The sequence below is a fragment of the Somniosus microcephalus genome, chromosome 6 (genome assembly GCF_052327205.1).
Source record: "Somniosus microcephalus isolate GS21.2 chromosome 6, FLI_Smic_1.0, whole genome shotgun sequence".
Lineage (NCBI taxonomy): Eukaryota > Metazoa > Chordata > Chondrichthyes > Squaliformes > Somniosidae > Somniosus > Somniosus microcephalus.
Genome location: NC_140992.1, coordinates 8,304,050 through 8,317,009, shown reverse-complemented (window position 1 = coordinate 8,317,009; position 12,960 = coordinate 8,304,050). Strand labels below are relative to the sequence as shown.

The window sequence follows — 12,960 nt, the reverse complement described above, 5'->3', positions numbered from 1 at the left end:
CTTTCACTCAGCCGTGCTGCTTTTAAACCATGAAAGTGAAACGTGTCCGGAAGCTCAGTGCTGTGTTTTTATGATTAAATATGCAACTGGCAGCAAATGGGCTTCTTGAGTTCAGTCGGTTTTTCTGGCTTAAAAAGAGAGAATGCTGGAAATACACAGCAGATCTGCCGGCAGATGGGTTAGTGTTTTGAGTGTAAATCCTTTGTCAGCACATTCCTGACGGCGGCTCTCCACCTGAAACTTCAGTCCGCCTTTTCTCTCTCCAGATACTGATTGACCTGTTGCGTTTTAACATTTTGTACATTTCAGATTTCCAACATTATTGCTTCTATTTTCTGTTTCTTCCAATCCATTTTTAGGTTCTCCGAAATCTAAAGATTGTCGGTTTGTCTCGTTCTCTCTCTCTCTTTTCTGCTTGTGGGCTGGGTCACTGCCACCCCCCAATGTCCAGCACCTGGGAGAGGGTATAGGCGCCTGGGATTTGCGAGACTTTGCAATGCCCCTGATCAGCGCCTGAGGCACTAAGTGGTACCATCGAGGAGTTGAACAGTTGCTGCTGTTGTGTTTCAATCTTCACCCTTGTCTGTCTCCACCTCCCACTCTCTTTCCCCCCCCCCCCCCCCCCCCCCAACGCACCCTCCCAAATGAAAACATTCTCTGGTGGGTGGGCTTCAGCTTGTGGTGATCCTAAGAACTGTGGAGCTGGGATGAGTGCCATTGATGGACATTCTTTGTGTCTTTCGAATTTGTTTGAACTGAAAGCTTCAGCACTTGGCCTGCCAAAAGTCGTCTTGTGATGTTTTTCGACGTTAAAGGCGCTATATAAATGCAAGTTGTTACTGCTACACTGCTTGTTAATATGATTAAACCTGTAAATTGGAAAACCTGGAGTATTGCTTCAGTCTGGAGCATGACCTAAGACAAGGGGGGACATGCTCAAAATGGCAAAAAGCAAAGCTAGAGTGGACATCAGGAGAAGCTTCACACTCCCTGATTGATCACTAGTGCAGTGCGAGGGTAAGGGAGACAATGTATGAAATCGTTGGGCATTGTGATGAGGAAAACTGCAGTTTCTTTCTGGGTGAATAAAAGGATTTCCTCGCCCATTTCCACCTTGTGATCTGGTCTAGATAGAGTTCAGTATCCTGAGCAGTCCAGGCGATGGCGCTCCTCAGTTAACCAGCATTTTTCAGCTGGTTGCCAGACAACTAAAAAAAAAATACACACCGATGTCTTGTGCTTGCATTTGAGTAACCTGTAGGGTGGGGTATTAATAACCAGGTTGAATGAGTGACCTGTAATTTGCTACTGCCCTTGGCCTGCTGCTGCCTACCTTTGATATCGTATCTGCCTACCTGTCCATTGGTTTACTGGTCCTGCCCCAGAATAAACAGAATGGGTGAAGAGCTTATGCTGGGTATAATCTACCATTTATTTGACGGCACTGCCCTCAACTTAACGCACTAACCGCCCAATATAAAATCGCTCCCCACTACTGTGTGCTCTGCTCAACCGTTTAAATTCCACCTATTGTGCACCTGTAACCGCCGTGGGTGTTCTCACTGCTGCGCAGGCCCCCTTCCTAAGCTCAATTACAAATGACGGGCTGGCCAAAGATTTGTGAACAGCCCTGGAAAAAAATTATCTTTTTTAGGCTCAAACTTTCATTTTACTTTTTAAATTTTACTTGTACAATCGAGCTGCTTGGGTGGATTTTCTGTTACGATCCAAAAGGAACGATTCCTGTATTTAGCACTCTGGGGGCAGGTGTGAGAAGGGGGGGGGGGGGGCGGGGGGATGAGAAGGGGAGGAGGGAAGAGAAGGGGGGGGGGGCGGGGGGATGAGAAGGGGAGGAGGGAAGAGAAGGGGGGTGGCGCTGCGGCAGGCAGTGAGAACAGTACAGAAATCACGATCCATTTATCCTGAGTAACAGACACAAATCCTGGCCAATCATTGGAAGTAAAGCTCTGAAGCTTCAGTGTAAAGGCTGGGGCCCTTTACTCTAGGAGAAGGTTGAGGGGTGAGCTGATCGAGGTCTTTTTTGATGGGGTAGATGTGGAGAAGATGTTTCCACTTGCGGGGGAGAACAAAACTCGGGGCCATAAATATGAGAGAGTCACTAATAAATCCGATAGGGAATTCAGGGGAAACTTCTTTACCCAGAGTGGTTAGAATCATAGACATTTACGACACAGGAGGCAGCCATTCAGCCCATCGTGTCTGCTGGCCGAAAAAGAGCTATCCCGCCTAATCCTATTTTCCAGCTCTTGGTCCGTTACCCTGTAGGTTACAACACTTCAGGTGCATATCCAAGGACTTTTTAAATGCGATGAGGGTTTCTGCCTCTACAACGCTTTCAGCCAGTGAATCTCAGACCCCCCACCACCACCCAGAATGTGGAACGCACTACCTCGGAGTAGTTGAGACGAATAGAATAGATGCATTTAAGGGGAAGCTAGGTAAGTCCATGAGGGTGAAAGGAATGAAAAGATATGTTGATGGGGATAGATGAAGAGGGGTGGGAGGTGGCTCGTGTGGAGCTTAAACACCGGTATATGGGCCGAATGTTTCTGTGCTGTAAATTCTATGTACAGGAAACTTTGTGCTATCCGGAGGTGAGCTATCCGGCAATCTGGAGCCACCGGCAAAAATCAGCAGCCGTTTTTTATTCTTTTTGTTTTTTTTTTGCTTTGTTTGAACAGTCAAGCTGTGCAAGGTCTGTAGCTATAGCAACAGCTTCAGCTACAGAGCTTTAGGGCCACACCTGTGTTTAGAAGCTGTTGCTAAGCAACAGTGTTTGTTGTCAAATACGGAGATAAGAATCTCCGTATCTCAACATTAACTCCGGAGAGTACGGCAGTTTTGAGGCAACGGCAGCAGCTCGGTCCCGTGGGTGCCGGATAGCACAAAGTTTCCTGTAATTCTATTACTGACACTTTTCTGAGGGTCACGATCCCAATGTCAGCCGTACAGTGATGGGACGCGAGCCTGGGCATGCTGTTCCTCAGTGAGCTGCTGACTTCAGTCCTGCTGCTGTGGGCAGTTGCCAGGTGGAGGCTTGGCATTTCCGCACAGGAAGAGGACGTATAGAGCCAACAGTTCTGGTTTTAGCGAAGATTCACCAGACTGATACTTGGGATGGCAGGAATGACGTATGAGGAGAGATTGGGTCAATTGGGCTTATACTCGCTGGAGTTTAAAAGAATGAGAGGGGATCTCATTGAAACTTATAAAATTCTAACAGGACTGGACAGACTAGATGCAGGAAGGATGTTCCCGATGGTCGGGGAGTCCAGAACCAGGGGTCACAGTCTAAGGATAAGGGGTAGGCCATTTAGGACAGAAATGAGAAATTTCTTCACCCAGAGTGTGGTGAACCTGTGGAATTCTCTACCACAGAAGGCAGTTGAGGTGAATTCATTAATATATTCAAGAAGGAGTTGGATATATTTCGTAAGGCTAAAGGGATCAAGGAATATGGGGAGAAGGCAGGGACAGGGTACTGAATTTGGATGATCAGCCATGATCACATTGAATGGCGGAGCAGGCTCGAGGGGCCGAATGGCCTACTCCTCCTATCTTCTATGTTTCTATGTTGATGGGACACTTTTGTCTGTTGTATGGAAGCGAGGGTAACCCTGCCTCATGACTGCAATTTCCTTGTGGCTGTTTGCCGGAGGGGCGAGAAATGGAGCGGGAGTAACACGAAATCCCAGCTTGGTCAATGTCCCACGGCCAGGCAAATAGTGCGAAGGGGGCCTAGAGATCCTTGGAACAGCGCAGCAAGTCTGCTGAGGGTGGCAGGTGAAGAGACGGGCTGACCCCGGGGCTAAAGCAGGAAACTGAGGCATTAAGTGACAATTTTGTTGAAGTCTCTAATTTGAATCTTGTTAGAGACTTCAACAAAATGGTCACTTGACACCTCGGTGACCTGCTTCACCTGATGAGCCCACCTGGTACCGGCAGTTCTGTTTGTGAACAGCGGCTGAAATTTGTTGCTTATGTTGATTGGACATTAGCGTATTGTTAGATTGGGTAGCTGTGGATTTTGTGCTAGAGGCAGCTGTACTGGAGCACTTTTAGCAAGTGCTATTATTACTGGTACGAATATATAAGGGGGGGAGAAATACCTCCTGTAGAGCGAAGCACTTCCACCGTCAGTATGTGGTTTCCTGTTGGAGTAAGACTCGCAAAAAAAATTCCTGTAAGAAAACGATTAAATTTCAGAAGGGCTCCAGATTGGACAATGTTCAGAAGATGGAGGTGATGAAACATCTCTGGTTATGTAAAGGAAACTTGAATCTTGACTGCTGCACTGAGGAATTTAAAGAAAGGCTGACATGCATTTATAGTGCGTGTTACACAACCTCAGGATGTCCCAAAGCCAATGAATTACTTTTGAAGTGTAGTCGTTGTTGCTTGGTAGGAGCATTCCCCCCCCCCTCCCCCCGACGACTCCTTTTTATGATTCTGCAGGGAAATGGGATGTGAGTAGATCGCTCTGGTACAACACGACAGACCCAGTGGCAGCCTCCTGTGTTAGTGTCTGAGATTCATACAAGAGACTCAACTTGTCTTGTGCATGAGTTGGCTGGCAGCTGGACGAGTTGTTCGATACAGTTTTACTGGTGGAACCGCTTGGAATTTGATACTGGAGAGCTTGGAGATGCCAAATGTGTCTTGTGTTTTGTTGAAGGATTGATGCATTCCTTGTATACTGATGGTATTTCTTCCTGAAGTGTTGATCTAGGGGTATTTGGAGATTAATAACTTGTGTTTTACTGTCTCTAGATTAGGAACTTTTGTAGCAAGAACTGTGGAAGGGTTTTTAATTTATTTTAATTGCTTCCACTTATTTCTGATCTGCGTGTCCGTAGGTAAGTAGGATATTTTTGTGTGTTGTGGGCAGGGGGATTTGGCAATGGACATCAAACTGAGAAAACATTAAATATAAAGTTTTGAAGGTGGTGAGGTATACTCTGTGAAACATTAAAATTCTCTAAGCATCCCAGTCTAGATACTTTAGGATCAAATACCACCAATTACAACAACCTGCATTTCTATAGCATCTTTAACGTAGCAAAATGTTCCAAGGTGCTTCACTGCAGCGTTACCAAACAAAATTTGACATCGAGCCACATAGTGAGGGAGATAGTAATAGACTTCAAACAGGCTGGTGGAATGGGCGGACACAGGGCAGGTGAAATTCAACACCGTAGTATGAGGTGATGCATTTTGGTAGGAAGAATGAGGAGAGACCGTACACACTAAATGGTACCATTTTAAAGTGGGTGCAGGAACAGAGAGACCTGGGGGGGTTTGTGCACAAATCTTTGAAGGTGGCAGGACAGGTTAACAAAGCATCTGGAATCCTGGGCTTTATAAATAGAGGCATAGAGTACAAAAGCCAGGAAGAAGTTATGCTAAACCTTTATAAAACACTGGTTCGGCCTCAACTGGAGTATTGTCCAATTTTGGGCATCACACTTTAGGAAGGACGTGAGGCTTTGGAGAGGGTGCAGAGAGATTTACTGGAATGGTTCCAGGGTTGAGGGATTACAGTTACGAAGATAGACTGGAGAAGCTGGGGTTGTTCTCCTTGGAGCAGAGAAGGCTAAGAGGAGATTTGATAGGTGTTTAAAATCATGAAGGGTTTAGAGTAAATAAAGAGAAACTGTTTTCAGTGGCTGAAGGGTCGATAACCAGAGGACACAGATTTAAGGTGATTGGCAAAAGAACCAGAGGCGACATGAGGAAAAACTTTTTTAGGCAACGAGTGGTTAGGATTTGGAATGCGCTGCCTGATAGGGCGGTGGATACAGATTCAATAGCAGCCTTCAAAAGGGAATTGGATAAATACTTGAAGGGGAAAATATTGCAGGGATATGGGGAAAGAGCGGGGGAGTGGGACTAACTGGATTGCTCTTCGAAAGAGCCGGCGCAGACTCGATGGGCCGAATGGTCTCCTTCTGTGCTGTACTATTCTATGAGGAAATCTTAGGACAGATGACCAAAAGCTTGGTCAAAGAGGTAGGTTTTAAGGAATGTCTTAAAGGAGGAGGAGGAGAGGTTTAGGCAGCTGAAGGCACGGCCACCAATGGTGGAGCGATGAAAATCGGGGATGCGCAAGAGGCCAGAATTGGAGGAGCACAGAGATCTCGGAGGGTTGTAGGGTTGGAGGAGGTTACAGAGATAGGCGAGACGATACCATGGAGCGATTTGAAAATAATTGCATAGGGGGCATAGATCCATCAAACAAACTCCTCATTCATTTTATTAAGCTCTGTTGAAGTCAAGTATCATCATACCAGCTCCTAATCTTAACTTGCTCTTTCCTAGCATGTCAGAACTCTAAAACAACTGGCCCTACCTCCTCCTTCCCCTTGCTCCTACAATTTCCAGGCCTTTTAAAACCCAGTCTTGGCCTTGCACTCATGTCCCTCCTCTCTATCAGCTTTTGTGTCGTGCTCTAAGGGCCTTGGCCCTTTTGCTTTGGTCTTTCAGTAATAGTATTTGCATTTGGCTGCTCGTATTCCAGTAGGTTTAACAGGAGATACAGCACGAAACGTCCTGTACCTGCCATGAGCCTGCAGTCATGATCCACTTCACCTATGTTTTCAGTCAGTCTAATCTTCGAGAATTTTTAAAATCTCTACAATAAAAACAGAAAATGCTGTAAATGCACAGGTCAGTCAGCATCTGTTATGATTCACGTGTGTCGCTCTTCAGCAGAACTGAAGAAACTGCAGCTCCAATGAAGGTTACACACCCGACATGTCAGTGACTGTACAGGTACTGACTGACTTTGTAGTTCTAGCGTTTTCTGTATTCATTTCAGTTTTAAAGAAAGACTTGCATTTCTACAGCGCCTTTCATGACCTCAGGACGCCCCAAAGTGCTTTACAACCAATGAAGTACTTTTTGAAGTGTTGTCGCTGTTGTAATGTAGGAAATGCAGCAGCCAATTTGTGCACAGCAAGCTCCCACAACCAGCAATGTGATGATCAGATAATCTGCTTTTGTTCCATTGATTGAGGGATAAATATTGGCCAGGGCACCGGGGAGAACTCCCCTGCTCTTGTTCGAAATAGTGCCACGGGATCGTTTACGTCCACCTGAGAGAGCAGACGGGGCCTCGGTTTAACATCTCAGCCGAAAAACGCCACCTCTGACAGTGCAGCACTCCCTCAGCATTACACTGGAGTGTCAGCCCAGATCTTTGTGCTCAAGTCCCTGGATTGGGATTCGAACCCACAACCTTCTGACTCCGAGGCGAGAGTGCTGCCCACTGAGCCCCGGTTTTCTACCACTTACCATTCTTTTCCTTTCCTAAGTTGCAGCTTTGCTGTCCCATTTTTACTGCAAAATTGGGTGTCGCGTTGAATTATTACTGGTATCACTGACCCAAGTCTGTACTGACTGTGGAAAGATCGCATTCTCCACCATCTCTCCCCTTGAATTGTAACGGATGGTGAACTTGATAGAGAGTTTTGAGTATCTGATCGATGACTGGTGTAACTTGATTCTAGCCAAGGTAGTCCATAACTGGGAATATGTGATCATTTCTCCTCGCCCCACCAATTTATTGGGTTTATTACTCTGACAGGTTCTGCTCTTTCCTGCAGGTGCGTATTCCAACCCCACTCAACACCAGTGGCGTGCAGGTTATCTGCATGAAAGGCAAAGCCAAGTACAAGGCTAGTGAGAATGCAATTGTTTGGAAGTAAGTGATCTTAAACTGTACATAAATCTTCAAACCCTGTCCTGTTCTACTTGTGGTGCTGTACAGCAGTCGCAAAATACCGTACCAGGAGTTTAAAAGTTTGGATTATAACCTGAGAAAATACCAAATCTGTACACCCGTGTCCCAAGCAGTGTTCCCTGTAAAATGTTTTTTTGGGTGGGCGGCCCATTCCAACTTGCATGCATGCAGCGTTTTTCCATTGAGAAACAGGCAAGCAGCATGCGCGGGAGCTTCAAACAGCAACAGGGACATTGCTGCCATGGTCAGATACAGCTTGGGTTAGATGTAGACCAAAACTTCCTCTACACTGGGCCATCAGAAGATCAACTCCTCCTGCACCAGTGGGGTATTTGTCTACACCTTGTGGCTTTTGATTGGGTTGCCTATTTGTGCTGAATTTGAGGACAGTTTTTGCACAGTAGTCCCATGAACTGTACTGAGAGTTATCTAGTGTTAACTTGACTCCACTAGTTCTGTAACAAAGCAACCATGACGAATATGCATATGCTGTCAATTAAGACTGCCATTAGTGTATCCATGGGTGCAGTTGCATAAAATCCTTTCTAAATCTTTTAGGGTTAGGCTGGGTGATGCAGTGACCTTTGAGCTCAAGGGCCTGAGTTCAGGTTCAGCCCAGACTGATGGACTGAAGGTCTCTTGGTCCGCTCACTGTCCAAGTTCCCATGTGAAATGTGCTTGAGAACATTCTCAGTACAGTTCCTGGTGGACATGGACCTACAGTGCAAAAACAGCCGCCAAGTTCATCACAAGGGCAGCACGGTGGCATAGTGGTTAGCACTGTTGCCTCACAGCGCCAGGGACCCGGGTTCGAATCCGGCCTCGGGCGACTGTCTGTGTGGAGTTTGCACATTCTCCCCGTGTTTGCGTGGGTTTTCTCCGGGTGCTCCGGTTTCCTCCCACAGTCCAAAGATGTGCGGGTTAGGTTGATTGGCTATGATAAATTGACCCTTAGTGTTAGGGGGATTAAATATGTGGGGTTACGGGGATAGGGTGGGATATGTGTAGGGGTTACGGGGATCGGGTGGCATATGTGTCAGTGCAGGCTCGATGGGCCGAAATGGCCTCTATCTGCACTGTGGGGTTTCTGTGATTCTGTGATCTGTGAAGTAGGCAATTGAAAGGGGACATCATGAAGGAAGTAGAAAAGTGCCCCACTGGTGCAGTAGGAGTTGGTCGTCTACTGGGCCAGTTTGGAGGGAGCTTTGCTGTGCATGTAGCCCGTAACCTTGGATTGCTTAATACTGACGTGTGTCCAAAATGCACTAAAATCCCTCATTGAGCACAAAATTCACAGAAAATTATATAATCAAACCACATATCTATGGGCATTTCTGCAGATGAGGAACAGTGCCTGACAGTGTTGGGTCAGATGAATCAACATTCAGTTGGAAGTGCTGAAATTTGGCGCATGTAATGACATCAGTCCCACTGTTTACCGCAGAAGTATTCAAAGGCAGCTAACTTTCGTCCTTTGTAGAATGCCAAGCTATATTGCCAAGCCTAGTATATAAAGCTCTGACTAGATTACCAATTCTATTAAGATAACTTGGAGTCATGGGTACCGGAGTATTATGTAGCGTCAGGTGGCTATCGCTGTACATGGTGGAATGCTTTGTAAATTACCGTATTATAACCTGGGACAGCGCACAAGGTATGCAATTTGGAAAGCAGAAGGTTCATGAATTCCTCCCCCTTACTTGCCCCCTGCAGGATAAAGCGTATGGCAGGAATGAAGGAATCGCAGATCAGTGCTGAGATCGAGCTCCTACCCACTAATGACAAAAAGAAATGGGCTCGTCCACCCATCTCAATGAACTTTGAGGTAAGTATGATTGTAGCCTGCAGAGCTATGAAGTAAATGTGTGTTATTGAGAGCTTGTGAATTCTGTAGTACAAATGAATGTTACATTTATGCTATATCCCTGTTAACATGCATCTCTTCACATTACTCGCATGTTTTATTAATTTAAAATTTTCTCCCTTTTCCTCCTACCCTGAAGATGTGTAAGCCTAGACAGCAAGCAGCAAGCCTATTTTTTTTTTTTATTCATTCATGGAATATGGGCGTTTATTGCACTATTTAAGCATTTTATGCAAATCGCAGAAGGACTCCATTCTGCTCAGTAAAAACCTCATTTTTCCCTCAAATCATAAACCATTCAATAAACAGATTATTCAATCTTTTAAAAAAAAAAATCATTTATGGGATGTGGGCATCGCTGGCAAGCCAGCATTTATTGCCCATCCCTAATTGCCCCTTGAGAAGGTGGTGGTGAGCCGCCGCCTTGAACCGCTGCAGTCCGTGTGGTGAAGGTACTCCCACAGTGCTGTTAGGGAGGGCGTTCCAGGATTTTGACCCAGCAACGATGAAAGAACGGTCGATATATTTCCAAGTCAAGATGGTGTGTGACTTGGAGGGGAATTTGGAGGTGGTGGTGTTCCCATGCGCCTGCTGCCCTTGTCCTTCTAGGTGGAAGAGGTCGTGGGTTTGGGAGGTGCTGCCGAAGATTTCTGGGAAGGCAGCACAGCTGAGCCTGATCCAGTCCTTAGTCCACCTGGTTTCTCCCTTCCTCCCTTCTTAAATAATGGAGTGACATTTGCAATTTTCCTGACTCTAGAGAGCTTTGACTAATTTTCTCTCCTATTTCTTTCAATAGCCTGGGATGGAAACCACCAGGTCCTGGAGATTTGTGTATCTTAAGTCCCATTATTTTCTTCATTATCATATTTTTAAAACTTGCATTAAAACCACTCCTCTCCTTAACAAAACGTAGGTTCCCTTGTACCGCTGGTACTTTGTCCTGTCTCCACTGTGGAAAATCAATAAAAAGTACTCTCAACAGTCTGTCATTTCTTTATTATCCATTATAGTTTCATAGGAACAAGTGGAGGCCATTAATCCCCTTGAGCCTGTTCCGCCATCCACTTCAATCATGGCTGATCTGTATCTTAACTCCATCTACCCGCCTTGGTTCTGCAACCCTTAATACCCTTGCATAACAAAAATCTTATCAGTCTCAGTTTTGAAATTTCAATTGACCGCTTTTTGGGGGAGCAAGTTCCAGATTTCCACTACCCTTTGTGTGAAGAAGTGCTTCCTGACATCACCCCTGAACAGCCTAGCTCTAATTTTAAGGTTATGTCCCCTTGTTCTGGACTCTCGCCTGCATCTGTCTTTAGTGGTTACACATTCCCCTTTACCATTCTCAATATATTCGTAAAAACATTTGCTATTGCCTTTAATATCCCTTGTTTCTTTCACATTCCCTTTTCCCTGCAAGGATATTATAGGTTTCCCTCTGCTGGCACAGCAGCCTGGTGCAAATGTCTTGCTTTGCAGGCCAAAGTGAGCTTTGCTGTTTTTAACTGCGACCTGTTTTATGTAACCAACCTTTCCCGTTGCTGTGCGCAGGTCCCGTTCGCTCCGTCTGGGCTGAAGGTGCGGTATCTGAAAGTGTTTGAGCCAAAGCTGAACTACAGCGACCACGACGTGATCAAATGGGTCCGCTACATCGGGCGGAGCGGGATCTACGAGACCAGATGCTGAGAGCAGGGGTTACCCGACAGCCCCTCGCGGCACCGACTGAAACACATCGGACACACTCTCCTTGTTGGCCACTACACCGTGCACTTGACATTGCCCAGGAGACGGCAGTAGCTGCATTTATAAGGTTGTGGTTGCACCACCAACAACGGGAGACCCAGTCGACACACAATCCTGCTTTTGCCTATTTCGGTTGATTTCTATTGTACTCCCCCCATTGACGATGCCCAGCGTTGAAAGCAGCTCCCGTTTCATGTCCTACTTCACATTCAGCTCATAAAAATGTATTTTCCAACTATGTATACGTATTGTAGTTCCATAGCATATAGAATGTAACTGGACGTACCTGGTAGAGATTGAACTATGTACTGATAGCAATGTTGTAATGAATGTTCTGTGCAATCAAGAGACACTGCTGGTCCTTCCTTTTGAGCTGTGGTTGAGTTGCTGCAGTGTCTTTTTTTAATTATTATTTCTCGTGACCAAAAAGCTCTCGTCAAAAGCGTTGTTACTTGTCTTTCTTTGGTTAATGCGATGGTGAGAGAGAGGCAGTTCACTGGCTGGCTTTTATTTTGCAATATCACAAGCAACTTTTTGCAGTGACGGCCACTGGTCAAGGGGTGTATTCGGCAGATGGTACTGTAAACGAGGACATCATGAACGATTAGCATCCGAAGTATTTGGGGAAGGGCCTGAGGGCGTATCTATATGAAGTTAGCTGATTTCAGAGGGAAAATATGTACTTTATCCATTCGTGAAATAATAAGCTGCATACATACATCTGAACTAATCCCGAGCATAATGGCCAGGACCTTTATTCAGGAAAGACAAAGTGAGCCTGGAACCAGAGTGACGCAGTTTTAAAACAAAGAGTTGGTTTATTGGTGGTCCCTTCCCGTCCGTGACGGTTTCTCTTGTCACTCTGATTTTCACTTGTTAACCCTCTCTCCATGGAACTGGTTGGTGCACATAACTTTACATTACAGCACGTGAGTTGCGTATTCCTGCACAGACTTGCTGTCGGTGGGCCTGAGGTCTGTGTCTGTGTGTGCGCGTGCGTGTGAGATCATGGCGATTTTGGTCAGTCGGTGACCCAAACCTGCACCATTTTTAAGAGAAGGAAAGTCTTAAAAGGACGAATGTGGAAGACTCTCGCCTGTAAATCCTTTTGCTTGATGGTGTGATCGCTCTTTGGCAACTTTTGTGATCGTCCAGTTAACCTTAATAAACCATACAGAATCAGTACAGATTGTGGGACCTTTTTCTTCAAATAAAATGTGAATTGGGGAATTTATTCTGTTTTATAATTTCCTAAGCTCCTCCGCTCATACTCCCTCAGTAAACCTCTTCACCTCACTACCTTTCTTCAAAGTCCTCAGTGTTTTCCTCTTTGGTTTCTTCAGTCATCATAGAATAGAATCATAGAAGTTTACAGCACAGAAGGAGGCCATTCGTCTGTGCTGGCCAAAAAGAGCTATCCAACCTAATCCCACTTTCCAGCTCTTGGTCCGTAGCCCTGTAGGTTACGGCACTTCCAGTGCATATCCAAGTACTTTTTTAATGTGATGAGGGTCTCTGCCTCTACCACCCTTTCAGGCAGTGAGTTCCAGACCCCCACCACCCTCTGGGTGAAAAAAATTCTCAACTCCCC

At 45.7% G+C, this 12,960-nt stretch overlaps 1 protein-coding gene across 5 annotated transcripts in view; it reads left to right on the top strand.

The window, feature by feature from the left end:
- LOC147115434 (AP-2 complex subunit mu) overlaps window positions 1-12,552 on the top strand; it is a 60,391-nt gene extending 47,839 nt beyond the window's left edge. For all 5 annotated transcript variants that reach the window (XM_085989683.1, XM_085989686.1, XM_085989685.1 and 2 more), the window contains exons 9-11: window positions 7,626-7,723; window positions 9,476-9,587; window positions 11,178-12,552. In XM_085989683.1, the coding sequence (XP_085845809.1) occupies window positions 7,626-7,723; window positions 9,476-9,587; window positions 11,178-11,312 (345 nt within the window). In that variant the 3' untranslated portion in view covers window positions 11,313-12,552. The remainder of the gene's footprint in view (window positions 1-7,625; window positions 7,724-9,475; window positions 9,588-11,177) is intronic.
- The last annotated feature ends 408 nt before the right edge of the window (window positions 12,553-12,960 follow it).